At 48.1% G+C, this 18,356-nt stretch overlaps 1 protein-coding gene across 11 annotated transcripts in view; it reads right to left on the bottom strand.

The window, feature by feature from the left end:
- Positions 1–18,356, bottom strand: part of ST3GAL4 (ST3 beta-galactoside alpha-2,3-sialyltransferase 4) — a 185,585-nt gene that overhangs the window by 14,248 nt on the left and 152,981 nt on the right. For 10 of the 11 annotated variants that reach the window (XM_014600910.3, XM_059719736.1, XM_059719735.1 and 7 more), the window contains 8 exons: positions 15,165–15,246; positions 14,130–14,210; positions 13,841–13,938; positions 12,404–12,464; positions 6,327–6,422; positions 4,688–4,877; positions 4,401–4,544; positions 2,741–2,884 (listed from right to left, as the gene is read on the bottom strand). In XM_014600910.3, coding sequence (XP_014456396.2) covers positions 2,741–2,884; positions 4,401–4,544; positions 4,688–4,877; positions 6,327–6,422; positions 12,404–12,464; positions 13,841–13,938; positions 14,130–14,210; positions 15,165–15,246 — 896 coding nt within the window. The remainder of the gene's footprint in view (positions 1–2,740; positions 2,885–4,400; positions 4,545–4,687; positions 4,878–6,326; positions 6,423–12,403; positions 12,465–13,840; positions 13,939–14,129; positions 14,211–15,164; positions 15,247–18,356) is intronic. The other variant, XM_059719739.1, reaches the window with a different exon arrangement.

Here is an 18,356-nt window from a genome sequence, read left to right as displayed (position 1 = left end):
GTCTGTTGTTTAAATCAGCAGCTGAACTGATTAACTTGATCTCTGGATTGGAGAAATCTTTGCTATGGTTCATGAGTTGATAAAAGCATGATAGTTTACCTGGAGCAATCCATTCTGCTGACAGGTATTAGTTCTGCTATAAAAGGGTTAAGCAGGAGGGCTGTGCAAAGCTTCAGATCAGGATTTGGATTTGGAGACGATTCAGAGGCTGAATCTATGAATCCGAATTGAATCGCTGGAAGCGTTAGGCTTTCCAAATCGATTCAGAGCTTCTGAATTGGTTCGGAAAAGCTTTGGAGATTCGGCCATAGGGTATAATGGGGAATCAATGAAATATCTATAACTTTGTTGTCTTTTGGCCGATTCAAATGAAACTTGCAGGGATGGTAGCCCCTGCTGAGAGCATGACGTGCCAAGTTTCAAGGAGATAGATGCAGGGGTTTCTGGGAAATTCCACCTCAAAGTCCTGAAAGCAGAACACATGTCACACACGTGTGTTAAGCCACAGTGGGGTCAAAACTGCAGGCATGGTAGTCCGTGCTGTGGCCAAAACCTGCCAAGTTTCAGGGAGATAGGTGCAGGGTTTGGGGGAAAACTGTACCTCAAGCTGCGGACAAGCAAAAATTGTGACATGAGTGACACTGTGTGTGTTAAGGCACAGCGGGGTGAAAGCTGCAGGCCTGCTAGCCCCTGCTGAGGCCACAAAGCCTGCCAGCTGTCAAGGAGATAGGTACAGGGGCTTCTGGGTTCTGGGGCCCTGCACCTCTAGCTGCTGACAGGCAAAACTCATGACATGGGGACTTGTGCAACTGTGTCTCGGGGCACTGGGGGGGGGGGGGGAAAACTACTGCAGGCCTGGCTGCTAAGCTACTGTGTTACCAATCGATCATGATTCACTCTGGGACCAGCTCAATACACAGTAGCTACCTACTAGATAACAAGTTAATGAGCAAGGATTAACACCTACAAAACCACAGACTAAGGAGAGGAAAGAATCAATACAGAGCAGGGAACTGCTTCTGCCCCAAGACAGAGACAGTCAGTTGCACAAGCACCCATGTCACGAGTTTTGCCTGTCAGCAGCTATGGGTACAGGGCCCCAGAACCCCCCTGCACCGATCTCCTTAACAGCTGGCAGGCATCATGGCCTCAGCAGGGGCCAGCATCCCTGCAGCTTTCACCCTGCTGCGCCTTAACACATAGTGTCACCCATGTCAAGAGTTTTGCTTGTCCGCAGCTTGAGGTACAGTTTCCCCCAAACCCCTATCTCCCTGAAACTTAGCAGGCGTTGTGGCCACAGCAGGGGCTACCATCCCTGTAGTTTTCACCCCACTGTGGCTTAACACACACGACATGAGTTTTGCTTTCAAGAGTTTGGGGTGCAGTTTCCCCCACCCCTGCACCCATCTCCTTGAAGCTTGGTACGTGTCATGCTCTCAGCAGGGGCTACCATCCCTGCAAGTTTCATCCAAATCTGCCAAAAGACAACAAAGTTATAGATGTTTCATTGACTCCCCATTATACTCTATGGCCAAATCTCCGAATCAGCTCCGAATCTTTCCGAAGCGATTTGACCGAATCGAATCAGAAAAATTATTCGGATCTCTGAATCGAATCTGTAGCATCTGAATCGGCTGAGTCTGAATTGAATAGTTCCCTATTCGCACAGGCCTATTAAGCAGGTTTTGTGGGCTCCCCGGTGTTAGGGATTCATATCTAGGTGGAATAGTTGAAGCAGGTCTCTGAAAACAAAACAAAAGCTCCATTGGTGGGGGCTGAAAAGGAGGAGCCCTAGGGACAACCCAGCCCAGCACAGGCAGAAGGCACCGTTCATCTAGCCTGCAGGGCTAAAAGGATGAGAACCCCTTACTGTACTCAAAACCAAAAGGCAGGAGGTGAGTTTGGACCCTACACAGCATCTACACTGTGCTTGCAAAAAGACCACACAGGCTTTTTTCAAATTTGTTTTCATAATTTGCAGGTTACTGCAATATGCAGCAGCTCTGGAATCACTTATTTTGACAGCGCAGACAAGCCTGTGACACAGCAGAAGTCTCCATTAACAGCACAATACAGACATTCTGGCTGGCTGGCTCCATTTGGCAAGTTTGCCTTGATAACATTGCATCTCTGGGGCAGGAACCATCCTTCCTTACTTGCACTGCAGGAGTTCATTCATACCCAAAACCACCTTGTGCTATGCAAACAGGGAAGGAAAAGATGGCCCCTGCTCCAGAAGCTTAGGAGGTATTTCCTGTCTTACGGTGCCAGACGTATGGAGGCCCAGATACCACACTACTGTTCATAGTTATTACTGTAAATACAAATGATGGTAAGGGGAAATTCTTCATATACTAGGTATTCCCAGTAGTTGTATGGAGAATGCTCCCAAATTTCAAGGCTATGTCTATGGCAATGAAACAATATTCATGGACAATCACTGTATTGTGTACCACTGCTCACGAATGTGTCAAAACTAGTCATAAATATGATCATGTGACTTCCCAGTGGTAACAAACATAGGGAGGTAAAATCTCTCATGCTATTACACAGGTGAAAATGTATCCAGGGTTACAGCCAATGAGCTGTTAGCAATAACGTTTTCCCCAGTGCTCTCTGGGAAGTCCAAAGATCCTCAGAGAGATGGTGCTACACAACTGCGAAGTAACAGGAGCAGCCCAGCACGGGTGGAAGGTAGTTCAGCAGCAGCAAGCAAAGGGGGATACAGGTAGTTACTTACAGCCATGGACTTTAATGTGATTTGCTCATAATAGTGTATGGTCTGTTTCTTATTGCCAGAATCAGGGTAGCCAAAGCCTGCAATATGTACTACGTCACAGAAGTGCAATGCCAAGGTGATAGCTAACAATCCCGTTGTTGGTTTCTGAGAGAGAGATAGAGACACAAAGAACATGACTCAATGACAAACATATATGCTGTGCTGTTTGGTGTAGTTTTCTATCTCCTCCTCCCCCCAGCAACAGGTCGTGTGTGTGTAACGTAGTGGCTGGCTCCAAGGACTCTCAATCTGTCACTAGTTAGTCCAAATAGTTTGGGCTTGGGATGCTGACGTTACAAGATCCTAGGCCCACTGATACCAGGCTACTTTATGGTGCAGCAACACAATTCATCACATACACACCACTTAGGATGGCTGCTTCCCCACTAGGAAGTGTCACATCTAGTAATAGGGTTGCCACCATTCCAGAACAGGGCTTTAAATGCTGTCTTGCAGCTTTCATCACCAGGCCCATGAAGCATACAACATTTTTGACTGCACAAGAGGGGAAACGCTATGCCACAAATTCCAAGATGCAGATGAACTTTCCAAAGAGCTCAGTGAGTTTTTCAGACAGGAGAATCTCCCCTGGTTGTATGCCAGGTCCCTGCACAGACCAAGGCATTGAGAAAGTACAGATTAAGCACAGCTCTATGAACTTTACTGTTCATGCCTGCACAGCTTAAACTGTTCTAGAAACTTTAAGAAGTTACTTTGACCCTTGCCTATAAAATTGCCATGTTCAGGATACTTTTCTCAGCTAAATGTAGTTTTTAAAAGACATGAGCCTTGGTAGAGAGACTAGAGAAAATGCATTCATGCACTTTGAATTTAGTATGACTGTCAACCAATAACAACCAATTGAAAGATCTGCCCCTCTGCTCGCTGCTTATCTCAGCCTTCAATTCCAGCACCACTTATTTGCTGAGAGCAGGAAGCATGGAAGCAATGAAACGATGCTGACAGAAACGTTCGGGTCATGTCCCCCTCTGGAGGCTCACACATGATTCATTTCCCTGCACTACTATCACCTACCACATTGGGGTCCAAGCCTTTTAACAAATGTGTCACAGATTAGCCCCGATACTCTGATTCCCTTCCCCTGCCCAATTTGCTGCTCTGCTTCCTGCTCTCTGTCAGCTCTGTTGCTCTTCTTCCTGCTTTATGTGCTGTGCTCCCTCCCTGATCTTCTGCTTTGCTTTCTGCTCCCTGCCCTATCTGCCACTGTGCTACCTGTCCTCTCCTCAATCTCTTGCATGCCATATGCACATGCTGCCTGGGCCACTTGTGGCATTCATGCTATAGACTGACCACCCCTGCCCTAGTATTTTTATATTCAAAGCACTGTGTGGATGTTAACTAACAGAGGTCGAGGCAAATTACTGACCATTCCCATCCTAAATCAGCAAGGACAGCAGCTTTGGAAGCTATGTTTAAACAGCTTACACCTTGGCCAACAAGTCAAAAAGGGGAACAACAGGGCCAGGAAAAAAGAGGCAGAACTGTCCAATGACACTAAGTCCCTTTTAGCAAGTTTTGTGTGTGAACACCCTGGGGTTTAAAATTTGAGCGCAGCCAGTCTCCCTCATTCTCATTCACCCGGCTATACTGGCTCCCTTACCTGCTTAACTTTCCGCAGTTGCTTCATTGGAAGATTAAGCAATTTAGCAGCAGTTATTTCCATAAAATAAGGGTTCAGAATTCGCACTTGCTCTGGATTTGCATCCCAGATTAAAGGCGGCTGTTTCCAAAACCCCTTCCGTACCTGAAAAATGAAAACAGGAAGGTTAGTCCCATTCTTTACACAGGAGTCCCAGGGCCTGAGCCTGGGAGGGTTAGCTGCAGTAGCCAAATGAAGCAGGTAAGATACCCAGCCTGGCCTTGTGACACCCTCCTTATGGTACTCACTCGCTTCTTGTCATTGAGGATGGACTCCATCCAATGGAAATCCATGGGTTTAAATGGCACCAAGACCAGCAGTGTATCTGGGTTGTTCTCCCTTTGGGGGTTGAAGTGTGCAGACTCTGGGTAAAACAAGCGCATGGTAGTCTTGGAGCCAACGTCCTGCTCGTACCCATAAACTGGTGCATTGTTCAACCTTTTGGGGAGAGAGGGGACATGTGAGGCATCTCCCACTGCTTGAAGACCTGTCCCCTTGGCATCCTGCAAGCATTCCTAGGAAAGACCGCTTTGGGGGCTCTAATCACGTGTTCACTGTACTTTGCCATGATGAATTTGCTTGGTTAGGGGACTTGGTCCAGTCTCAGGTTGTGAGACAGCATCCTCCTTGAGTGAACTCCCACATGAACAGAGGGTCACCACATATTTCCCCACCTTTCTGGCACTGGGTGTAAGGTGCTCTTCTTTGATTTGCCTTACATAACATAACAACGGGCGTCTAATATGCATATTAAAAGATTTCAAAATAAACCCTCCCCTGTCCACCCTTCTCCCCCTCAGGAGATGGGATGATAGCTTGCATACACAACAGGTATTGTTACATGCACTACTACAACAGTAAGAGTGGTTTAAGAACCTATACAGACAGAACAGTATGGAAGCAACTGGCAGTGATCAACAAAACACAAAAGGGAACATGTCTTCAGTTGAGGTTAACCTTTGTAGTGCCATTAAAATCAGACAGTGACCATTTACACTGGCCCATGAGCTCTGGACACTGCTTTTCTCTCTGGTCTTGGCAGCGCCAAACCCCCAAAAGCCCCACCCCAAAATGTCAGTTTTTGTCTTCACTACCCAGGCTGAATTTGTATAGAGAGTCACAGATTTGAATTTCTGGAATAGGGAAGTCTGAAGTCCTTGGGGTTTGACCAAAGCCTGGGGAAGTGGACAGGAAAGCTCTTATGGATCTCAGCATGCTTTGGTTAGGTTCTTGGCCCCTGGCAAACGTGGAGCAATGTCCATCATTCAGCAACATGCCTCAATGATCCAAGAGGCCCTTGGCCAAGTCCAGGTGAAGAGCCAGAGGAGCCTCACTACTACTAAAGTATTTCTGAGGTGGGACTTTATGCTAGAGGAAGGTTTCAGACCTCTCTGGTCTGAAACAAACCCATTAATTTTGCAACACTTCTAAAAATAAGGCCAGGAGCACTGAACCGATTGCATCATATTGGTTACTCACCACAGGGCAAAGCCACAAGCCCAGAAAAATGACTTCACTGTGCAGGGGAGACACTAAGTAGAGCTGTAATGATGGGATCATAGGAAATGAATGACCAAGGCACTGAATGTCACTATTTCCCCCTGTAATGTCCTGCAATTGGAACAGCAGCATCATGACTAGTCCTGCTTTTGGGTTCTGCCTCTGCTACTGTCTGCAGGCAACTTGAAAGAAAAGGAACAGACACAACGTTCCCCATAAGCTCAGTTCTGGTCTCTCAACAGTAAAACTAACATCGTTTTCTTCCTTCCCATGAATGTATCACTGGTTCCTGGAGTTTTTTCTCTGTCTGTGTGCAGATCTCTGGGATGTGCAGGATGTAGGGAAGATGAAGGCTTATTGTATGAAGGGCTACAAATACTCACATACCTGATCACAACATCGTATTTATTAATTGCTTCCCCCATGGAGCTGTTCTTGAGCCGGTGTCCATTCCCCACCACCACACACCTCCGGCACTTCATGCTACAAAAGGAAATTCATTTTGAACCACTGGCATCTCAAGGCAATTATCCTTCCCCTTTATATTTACCGGAATAGTTCTTTATAAGGTGTTAGGACAGAATAAAGCCTGAATCCCTTGGGGTCCATACAGAGCTGTCCTGCTTGCTACTGTAGATCCAAGTTCTGGGTGAAGCCCCATGGCTTGGCTATGCAGACAGCAGGCTAATGGTCACAATCTGGGCCTCAGCAGCTCTGAATCTTTAAGTACCATATTTTTACAAACTGGTTCAAAGGGAAATACAAGTTGAAAATTTCCATGCCTATGAGGGAGCATTTATTAGGGGCATTTTTCCAAGGCAGATAGACACTGTCTCCAACCTCTAGAACTGAACAGAAGAAACTAATCCTTTGAATGCAGGCCACCAAATGGCAACAGCTACCAGTCACTACCACATTGGCTGGATTCAAACTGGGGACCCAGAGTGCAGGCACATGTACAAGTCACTATGAGGGAAGTAGAGAGGGACTTTACCAGTGCTGTGATAATTGCCCATATGCAGAGTCTTACCTCACAGTAAGTGAAGGCAAAACCACAGTAGCTTACCCTTCAATGAGGGGGCCAAGTTACTGTGGGTTAGCTTTCATATACTGGGGAGAAGGGGGGATCCTAGCAGCAACTTATTGCACAGCATTTGATGTGCAGTAAACTCTGCCTCCTTCTGCCTTGCAGTAGTTTGTTCATATGCCTTCCAGGGACAAAGGACGCTCCCTGCCTGCACATCAGGATGTCTCTGCTGCAGAGCCTGTGCTGCCAGAACTGTCACCTGGGCTAGTGAAGGCACATTTGTAAAAGAAGGGTTTTTGCTAACTTACAGAGATGCTGAGTTAACAAAAGCCTTCTTCTACCAGCACAGCAGCACCCATACCAGAGGTTTTGCTGGCATAGCTGCCAGACAGAGGGCACAATCTGCTTATACCACTAGCTGATAGAAGTATGCCAGGAAAGATCTGTAGCATAGACCAGACGTCTCTCAGTAACCGAAATGTGGGAAGCAGGTATAAGGAGCCCCCTACTTGAGTCATCATTACAACCTGAACCTTGAACCGCCAACATTAAAAGCAAGTACCTTTACTGTGTGAGCTAAAGTAGCAAGTCCACTAAACCAGCGGGGTCCAACGTTTTGCAGGCATGCCACAAATTAGTCCTAAACTCCTCCTGAGTGTCACTCCAATCCCCTTTCCATGCCGGGTCTGCTGCTCTGCTTATTTCTCCCTGCCCTGTGCTCCCTGCCCAATCTGCTGCTTTGCTTTCTGCTCCCTGCCCTATCTGCCACTGTGCTGTCTTTATCCTCTGCAATCAGCTGTGTGCCACACACAGGCTACCTGTGTCACAGGTTGGCCACCTCTGCACTAGATGGCCAAGATAGTAACCTTTTAGCCTGTTACAGGGAGCAGGAACTAGAGGAAGAACAGAGACCTGCTCGTAGGCTGGGTCCAGCAGGAAAGACACTAGACTGAGGCCATTTGGCTTCTGTTCTCTGCTTGGCCATATCTTCTGTGATCCTGATGCAGTCATCCATTCAGGCTGGAAGGGGCCTCCAGAGGCCATCTAATCCAGTGGCCTACCCAAGCCAGGCACTACCACACAGGTGTGTACAATGTCTAAAAAGAGTCCTAAGACTCATGCAGGCAACTGTACAGAAGCACAGTGTCATCCTTCTTCCATATACCCTCCATACCCTTTGGGCAATAACAGAAGTTGGCAGGAGAAAATGAAGTGTGCAGCTGTGCAGCTCAGAGAAACCTGCCTGTACCAAATGCTAGGGTGGGGGAAGGGAGCTGCATGTCAACCCTGGCTGCAATCCAGACCCAGTCAGTGAGTGAGATCCACAGGTCAGCATGGAAGCTGAGTTACTTAGCCAGCCTGATATTCTTCACATTTCAAAGCACTCAAGACTAATCCACATTCATGGTTGCCTTCAGATACCTGTGGAGCTCCCAGAGACAAACATCTAACCACCGTTTCTAGGGATCTCTTAAAAATACATTTGGACTGGATTAGCCAAGAGGCAAAGGCTAAAGTACCATGAGGTGGGTGAGAAGTACTCTGCAAGCACTGTTATCGTATCAGGAATGAGCCCCTGACCACCCAACTTGATGGCCTTCCCAGGATTATCCCCTTGCCTGATGCCAGACTTGTCTTTTTGCTTCTGCCTAATGCACAGAAAGGGAAGAGAGCAGGCTCTGGCCGAACAGACATCTGCTGGCCATGGGAGTGCAGTAATGCCAACTGTAACGAAACCATCACAAGACTTTGGATTTCTAAATCAAAGTACCTCCTGATGGTTCGATTGGGAGACTGCCAAGATCTCTGGATTTTCCCAGTTAGTAAGCCTGTGGAGGTGAAGGGGAGGCGGAGAGATCGAGGACCCCACGGTGAAGGAGGGAGCAGGGCAGGAGCAGGGGCTGGGGCGAATGGGGCCCCGGGGCTGGGGCCCCCCTCAGCTGTGTGCACTGGGCTGGGGCTCTGCGCCCTGCTGTCTTTGCCCCAGCAGCAACGCGACACCATTGCTGCCTGCCAGGTGGGTAGGGGACACGGGGTGTGCTGGCTGTGTGGTGTGTTCCCCGTCTGCCCAGCAGCAAGAGGACACTGGCATCGTGTGGCTGAGTTCTCGGGACAAAGGCAACAGGGCACAGAGCCCCAGCCCGCAGTGGGTAACCCACCTCTGCCCTGCAGGGGGCACATGCCCCCCATGCCTCCCCCAGGGGTCTGCACAACTGCAGGGGGCTGCATCCCACCCCCCCATGCCTCTGGACAACCAGCCCCCACTCTGGGGCTCCATTCACCCCAGCCCCTGCTCCTGCCCCACTCCCTCCTTCACTGTGGGGGCCCTCAATCTCCCTCCACCCCTTCTCTGTCCCCCCACCCCTCTCCCTCCACTTACTGGCTGGGTGCTGTCAGTGTTTCTGTGTGTCTGCCCCTCACTCCCAAGCCACAGCCCCCCCAGCCCTGCTGCTTCCTCACTCCTCACCCACTGTACCCCACATCCTGCCAGGGTGTGCGGGGATCCTCCCTCCCAGGGCCCCAAACCCCCAACACACACCTACACACCTTCAGAAATAACAACCCCCCCACCCCACACACACACACAGACTTCAAAAATAGTATTTCATAGTTTACATGCCAATCTCTTGATTTTTTAAGAGTTTGGCTTGAGATTTTTGGCACGGTGGAGTTGGCAATACTGGGTGTGGCACTAGGACAAGTCTGGTTACATTTCTCAGCCCCTTAGTTTGCCAGATCTCCAGACCTCCCCCAGCTGCCATTTGGACCCACGCTGTAGACAGGTGGGGCTGGAGCTGGTCTGGGTTTGATCTGGGCTCTGCTCCTTACGCCAGCTACACCGGTCTTCACAGAAAACAAGTCTGCTTATTCTATACTTCTCATCCATGTCCTGTAACCCCTGTGCTTGCTCAGGCAAGCAGAGACCTCAAGAATGGGCACGGCACTTGGCAGTCACACAAGTCACGTCCCCACTGGCTATTACTCCAGAGACATGGTTGACTGACACTTCAGCTTGTTACCCTTAGTCAAAAACAACAGTTCATTTTGTCCCAAGTTGGCGTGCAGTGATCTACTTCATATTAATGCCAACACACACACCCTGAGCACTGGCAGGGGTTGCAACACCATGACAACATGTCCTGAAAGAGGTCCAAGACACTATCCCAATGCTGGGCTGGGCTATAGCAGAGCTCTGCAAGGGCCTGGACCTAGAATATCAGTGGGCTGGCAGGCAGGTGTGTGTCTCTGATATGCTTGGCTCTGCACAGCACCTTAAGTTCTTCTTACAACAAACAGGGAGGCCAGGCAATGTGTTCAGCCCAATCCAGAGGCATGACCACATCTGGCATAGGAGCTAGCTCTACACTGGCTAGTACAGGTACTAATAATGGTAGAGTGGTTTACACTGCCCAATGAGAGTAGAGCTAGCTCAGGTGCATCTGCAGAAGCTGAAGCCTGGCCCCCAAACTGCAGAGTAGATGTGCATGGGAGCCCATGCCAAGGAGGACAGCAAAGACCTGGCAGCAGGGGAGAGGCCTGGGGACAGGGAGCCATGATGATGCTCCACATTTCACACAAGAGAAAGGTAAGAGAAGAGGGGCAAGCAGGACACAAGGATCAACAAGAGATCAACTGGAGGCATTGAGGTACGTCCCACTACCTTCAGCACTGACCCCCCCCACTCCAACACTTAGGGTCTCTCATACAGGCACCTTGTAGAAATTCAGAATTAGTCTCAGGGCCCTTCCTCCTACCTCTGCATCCCTGTTTTCTGAGCACTGGTGGAGAAAAAACTCTAAAGGGCCTGGGGTCCCATCTCCTGGTACCTGCTCTTCCTCATCCTCAAGGACAGTTGCCAGGAAGAACTTTTTTGAAATGCACAAAGGAGACATCAGAGCCCAGCAACTGCAGGGTCACCTCCTTCTGCAGGGACAGGGGCAGGTGGTTCAGTACCTCAGAGCCGGATTCTCAACTTCCTTCCTACTAGTATCAGTCTTTGGTGCGCTGTAGCCAGAGCGAAGGAGAGCAACAATCCCCAAATTGGTCTCCAATCCCAGTTACCATCCCCTCCGGAGCCAGGAACCTGACCTAGACCTCAATGACAACTGACCTCACTTGATCCAGCATCAAGGAGGACAGATGCACCCAGACAGTAGCCATCCCTGCCTAGGAGACCTAGAGTCATCTCACAAGCTCTCAGAAGCTCTGCATTTAAGTCATCTCCTCAAGAGGAGGACTCTTCTTCTCATGCCACTCTGCAGCTGGGGGTCCTGAGCAGTTCATTCCCTGTAAGCTCAATGCGCTCTGCCTCCCCAGCCCTTTTGCATGTTGCCTAGCACGTGAGTGAGATTAGGCACCTATGGCACCTGGACCACCCTGCAGAGCACTAACAGGACATGCCTTGCTTTTAATGATCTGCTAATTTTTTTGAACATTTGCTTCCCTCATGTGGTGTGAGCTGTCAAGCCAGCTCCAGACACCATAGCAATAGGAGCCTTAGAGACATGTCATAAATAATTAAGTCCCCATTTTGTATGCTGTGGAGCCCAGCAGTTACTACTCATTACACCCAGACCTTTGAGGGAAGACTGTCTCCTAGTTATACCAATGTTGACATCAAGGTGCCAGCCAGCATCAGCTCCCCCCTGCAGAAGCCAGAGGCACCCACTAAACAGGTATTTGTTCTCCCTGACCAGGAGACAAACTCCATGTCTCCACATATTGATCCAAAGGCTGGATAAAGGATTTTAACCACATTCAGGCAAGGGATAGAAAAGGCAATTGTGACGCACCCCAGCTAGTAGAAATGGACTTCAGCCTCCTGGCAACTAGGGAAAGAGCTTCCCACATTTGGGAAAAAAATGGTCTGCTGGTTTGACATCAAATCATTGCAAGAAATACAGAATCTTTGATCTCCTCATCCAGTATGGGCCCAGCACAGCTCAGCAGCGACTGAATTACTGCAGCCTGAATAGGCGGAGTCCAAGATGGCAGGCTTTCAGACACCAAAAACCATCAAGTAAGTGACCCATCCAAAGATGAAATGGGCTGTATAGAAGAAACATCCTCATGTGTATACCCTGGGGTACACTGGTACTAGGCACTGCACAGGTGGGGAACTTGGCCCTGTCATTATGCCTTTGACTCGGTCAGTTGAGAAAGAGAAAACCTGATCTCCAATGCAGCCTCGTCCAATGACTCCATGAGGATAAGAGGGGCAAGGCTTTCTTTGGGTGATAGTTTTTATTGGATCAATTGCCGCTGGTCCAATAAAAGATATCACCCCAAGAAAGCCTTGCCTCTCACATAATTCCTGGACCACTGTGGCTACAACTTCACTCTAGCATTTCCAGGAAGATAATTCACCCTACAAAGATGCTTTCTGCAATCTAGGATGTTAAGAAGTGTCAAAAAAGGCTGGATGCTCTGGAATTACCTTAGGATGGTTTCAGGCACTGAGTAGCTTGTGATTGCTAACAACCGGAGAAGAACATCTTCTGCAAAGTAAAGCAAAGAAGCTGTTAGTGAGGTTGGTCCTCCCCAGAAGCAGTGGGTTTCACCATATCAGGCAAAAGTCCCAAAATGTAGGCAATGCACTGGGCTGTCACTAGGGAGAAAACTCTTGATGAAGATGGGCTTCCTGAGAGCTGGCTGGAAAGTACAAAACAGCCATGTGCTGACTGGTCAGGTACAAGGTGAAACTAAATAGCCATATGTCCAGGTTCAACACTAAGTAAGTAGGACAAAAGCCAATCCTGCCTACACCCATCCGTGTCCTAGTTATCCACCCTCTCTGCTTTGGTACCCAAGTGCCCCAGCGCTAAGCTTGCTTTCTGGGAAGAGGGCTTGATAACCCCTCAGCAGGGCAGAATAGCTTCCTAAGGAGCTCATATCTGCACCAGCAAACCTCGGACCCATTCCAGCACATCATGCCACCCTTGTCCAAGCACCAGACAGGGAACCAGCACCTGCATATCACCTCACCAAGCTTAGGGTTTCTGCTTGTCACTCAGTAACTGCAGCGTGTCTCACCACACACTTGCCACGTCTGACTCAAAGCCTCACCCGGAGCCAGCACCACCACAGGCCCTTCCTTCCCCCTGTTCCCAGTTCCCAGGCTCTGGAAGAACTGGTGGAGGGGTCCTCAGGGCAGGGCTGAGAACTTGAGTAAGAGCCTCTACCCATCCTCTTTGCCTGCCCAAAAGAGAGCAAATTAACAGCCTAATGTCAGGAAGAAGAGGAGGATGAGAAAGGAAAAGAGCCCCTGCTGCTGCCCCAGAGCAGAACTGCACCCGGTTCAGGATCTGGGTCTGGGTAGAAAGTACTGAAACGTGAGCAGCAAGTAGGACAAGAGGAGTGAAAATGAGGGGCTGAAGAAGGAACATGGAGCTTAATAAGAGGCCCCCTCTAATGATTTCAATTTATTTTTAGATTACCAGGATTTGTTCCCCTTTGTAAAACCCACAATTTGCTGAGTTTTCATCCTGTAGGGGGAACACTGGCCCAGCAGATTCAGCAAATGCAGGGTTTGATAACATAAGTCCTTTGAAATGCAGAGAACAGATGGCTTTTTGCTCAAATGGCCCTCTCTTCCCCCACATAACTGTAAAGGGCCAAGAGCAAAGGGCATAATCAGTAGAATAAATGTCCAGGGAAGTCATGGATCTTTCACCTTGCAAAATCTTCAGATCAAGGCTGGGTGAAACTGTCCAGCCTGGGTTATACAGGAGGGCAGGCCAGGTGAACCAACTGTCCCTTCTGTAGCTACCTTTTCTGAATCACTACAATTGTTACCCTCCCCATGTTCATGCTGAAATTATCGAAAACCATGAGCCCAGTGCCAAAAAAAAGCAGAGAAAGCAGATTCGCTTACCACTTCCTTTAGTACCATATGGCAGCTCATATGGGGAGATGGTCTTCACCCAAAAGTAATCCTTTAGCTGTAAGAACAGTGGATGGTCCCGTGTGTAACTACAGTAAACATAAAGCCAATTAGCTAGAGGAACTCGCCAACCAGATACTAAAACCCTGACCCTTCAGCTAACTTCTCAGCCCTCCTGCCCCATCTCTCAGTCCCAAAGCCTTCAGCGGTGATCCTCCCCAAGCTCTACTGATCCCTTCGAGCAGAGGCCAGACCTCTAACATACCAGTTTATTACTCACTTTCCTATGAGCAATGCAGTTTTCTTTTCCACCTCTCCTTGGGGACACAATGACTTCTCTTCTTGCACAGGGAAATAAAAGCTGTAAGGCAAACAGCAAAGATGGCAACTGCCCTAGCCTGGGCTGTCCTACCGATCGCTGTAGGTACAGACACCAAAGAAAACTACCTCAAATCTTTTAATTTACTTATGTTCTGAGCTCCTCCCACCCCTTGGATACATATTCACTAGGAAAAAAGTGCATTTTTAGCTCATTACTTAACCCCAGGCTCTCCCACACTTTTTAGCATATTCTGCTTACGTGTTTAAGTTACAAATTAGCCTCATCTCCATTACACTTTTGCCTTGTGTTAGTCACCACCAGAGCTGGGTGAATAATGGATTTTTCAGATCACTGAAAATTTAGGAAAGCTAGAGAAAAGTTCATTTCAATTTTAACCAGCTTTACATGTTTTACTTTATTTACAATGAGCAGAAAGGAATTCTCTAAACAAAATTGTTTCCACGTGGAAACGTTTTGCTATGAAACAAAGCATTTTGAATAGCGAAATCCACAAAAATCAACTGGTGATTGATCTGGTGGGGGGGAGGGGGAGGGAGAGGAAGGTAGGCAGAGGGTTCATGGGGGAAAAAATTGAATGAAAAGTGTTGTTGAGCTCTGGTTCCCAGGTGCAAAGAACAAAACAGCTTTTATCCTCATAAAGCCGAGTCTTTCAGGCTCACGGGTCATGATCTAAGATTTAAAAAAAAATCCCAGGTCTAGAGAAACACTACCACAAAAAAAAAAAAAGCCCTAAAGCATTCCTGCACAATGTCACTGGACTCCCCCATCTGTGGTGCTGTAGGAGGGATCAAGTGGTGAAACTGCACCAAGGTGATTGAGGTCTGACACCACTTTGCCAACCTGCCTCATCTGCCAATGGTGTGGCCATCCAGCACCATTTCCTATTTTGAGACTGAGACATCCCAGAAGCCATCAGAAAGGGCAGAAAAGACCAGCCTCTTGCCTCCACTGGAACTTTGAAAATACACTCACAGCTGTATGTACCTCTCTTCCCAGGAGGTATAATACCACACCATCACGGCAAACACCACCAGCAGTGCGAGTATCTTCCAACCTACAGAGGGAAAGAGACATAGAAAATGCTGTAAACCCAGTTGATGGTGCTAGCACTGTAGCACACAAGAACTAGAACATCCAAGAGATGTGCATGTGAGTTACATGCACATGTACACACATGCACACACACTCACCCAAGGGCTAATTCACTGATAAACAATAATCCATCTCAGTTTGTCTGTACAAACTTGGGCATATTAACACTCAGGAAGATGCTGGGAAAAATCCCTCTTAGGAGAAAAGTTTGGGAAGTGAGCTTCCAATAATCTAGCCCAATGATTCTCAATCAGGGTATCATGGTACCCTGGGGTGCTTTGAGATCCTTTCAGGTGTGCCACGGAGTGCTATGAAATGTTAGCAGTTAGGTGTGCAAACATGATTTACAATCTAAAATCAGAGATTTCAAGTAGGAATCCAATAGGGTCAAAAACACTTTAATCTGCAGTCTTTCTGAGTGCTTTGCAACAGAAGAACCACTCTATTACTTTTCTGTAGTCAAGAAAGGAGTGGAAACTAGGAGCTGGCATTTTCCAAGCAGTGCCCAGAGTCTAAAGAGGGGTGTCTTGAGACTAAAAAGGTAGAAAATCACTGATCTAAAGATATGATTCCTACAGCACCCTCCTTACTGTAGCATTTAAGCACAATGATTGGCTAAAGAAGAATAAAAGCAGAACAAGATAGAAAATGCCTACCTAAGACTTCTCCTCCATCTTTCCCTGACAACAGATTTTTTTCCTTGCAGCAACATTTCCAGTGCTACATCTTGTCTAGTTTTAAATGAGCCAAGCAATTGGGTTTACAGCATTCACTGGGGATGCGAAAGATTGCCTGATGGTGAGGTCTATTGGTTTTTACTCAGTTTTCCAGTCCCTAACTTCTTCCTATTCCTCTTACCACAGTCATATCCTCTTGGATTACTCCAAATAAAGTACTTATATACCTCTATCCTGTGTAGTCAGCACACCACAGTATTACTGAACAGACATCATTTAGCCACAGTATATGAACTACTGGCCTGACTCTCCTCCTGCTTAGGCCTTAGGTACCTACAGTCAGTGGGCTCTTAGACCCTGATCCAACAAAGCACAGCCTTAACTTAAGGACACTGTTAGCTGCAGCAAAGTTAAGTGGACGACTCCTGGCACTGACGGTTAGTGTGGGCTTACACAAATTGCAAGATCTTAGCCAAATTACTCAAAACCTTGCAGGTGCAAGCCCTTTATGTGGTGAAACTCAGGAGTAAATCCACTGACTCCTCCAGAGCAGGTTCACCAGGGGTAAAGCTTATGAAGCAAGAGAGTCTATTTCTTGCTTGAGTTTGAAATGGCTCCCAATTTTATGAGTTGTTTGCTCCTTTTTCAAAGCTGTCAACAGCGTTAAACGAAACTAGCTCTGATGCCAGCCTATCCCACCCCTCTCCCTAAGAGGCCTGCCAGTCATCTTGATCCATTGATGTGGTTTACAGCCTTTTAGCTGATTCCTGGCCTTGCCCCAGCCCCAGCCCTGTAGCAACAGAAACAACAGCAGCTCCAGCCTGGGCTCTGGGGCCTGGCCAGAAATGCAGTTGCCGCATCAGCTGCTACAGAGCCCAGCTGGGGCTACAGCTAGCAACCCCTGCCCCCACTTTCTAAGAAATATTTTTCGTGTCCTAGGTCAACTTAGCCAGATCAGGTCCAAATCCATTTGAATCATCCAAGAACCATGTGGCCCTGCTACCAGCAAGTAGCCTCCACCCCAGCCTGGGACTTCAGATACTTCTAAATCCTTTGGCAGGCATCCTACATGCAGGCCCAAGCCCGGAGACTTGGGGTTCACACGCCTCCAAGTTTCGCTTGTCCTCAGCTGTACGTATGGCCACAGGAGCAAGCTAGAAGCAAGCACATCCTATGCCCTGGGCTGCAGAGGGTCCAGAGCCAGAGGTGCCTCTTCCCCCACTCCCCCTTTCCACCAGTACCTGTGAATACCTGGGGAGCCTGGGGTGTTTGCCATTATGTGAAGCACCCAATGCAACATGCTGCAAATGTGACACAGATACAGTTCTCCCTCCAAGGAAAAGGCTGTTTTCTTTTAGTTGTGTTTTGTCATTTCTAAATCTTAGAAATCAAAGGCATTTGGGATGATGTGGCTGGTTATTCAATGCTTGAAAAGCAAAATATGTCACGACAGACTTCAATGCAGAGCAGTCACCAAAGGAAAACAAAGGCTGATGGCGCTGTACTTCAGAGCAGGGCACAGCAATACAGACATCAGTGACTGATCTGAATTTGAAGGGACTGTCCTGGAATTGAGCTGATTTAATCTTCTCCAAGATTTGAGAGCAGACAGTAGCCACAGCATATAGCAAAACTACAAAATGATTATTGAAAACATTAGAGGAAGCTGTTATCTCATTAGCCAGACAGAGCCCAGCTCCAGTGCAAGCAACTTCGACTGTGAATAAACACCAGAGACATAAGCTGAGACTGAGGTCAGTGCAGCTGGAGGCAGAGACAGCGAGAGAGAGGCTGAACGTGCAGACTGCGGCGAAAGGGAACAACGGCACTGCTCCAAGCGTTAAGGTGAATGTGCTGTGGAAGGAGGCATCTACCCAACCACAGAACATGAGTACATGCAAAGCAATATGGGAAACGCAGGTGATGGGGACGTCATACTCAAAAAGGACAGACAGGAAGCCAGGCTCACTGGACTAATGCTGATGAAGCACAGAGGAAGAAGCCAAGAGAAAATGCATGATTACACATCAGCATGGCATCCTAGAAAGGACACACTTTGCTGGGTAACACTGGGAATAGATGTACAGTCAGCTCAGGGTGAGGGTGGTCTTTGCTGGAAGGGCAGAGCCCATGTCACCTCCCCAAGTCACACAGCCCTTAGGCTGTGAAGGATGCTGGGTGACCTCAGTCAAGAGGATTTCCATCTGGGATTGGTGAACTTATTCTGTAGAACCTGCCCTCAAACGCTGGCACAAAGCAATTCTCAACCCCTCGCTAATCCCAGTGCTGGATCCTGGCTCATCACCAAGGAGTAGCTTGTGACAAATCTATCTTAGCTCTCATTAAAGCTTACCTTGCTTCACTTTGACAATTGTCACTTGCTTCAATTGTGCTT

This window comes from Alligator mississippiensis, chromosome 16 (assembly GCF_030867095.1).
Source record: "Alligator mississippiensis isolate rAllMis1 chromosome 16, rAllMis1, whole genome shotgun sequence".
In the NCBI taxonomy this organism is placed as follows: Eukaryota; Metazoa; Chordata; order Crocodylia; family Alligatoridae; genus Alligator; species Alligator mississippiensis.
The sequence above is the reverse complement of the archived record's forward strand: the minus strand, read 5'-3'. Positions and strand labels throughout refer to the sequence as shown.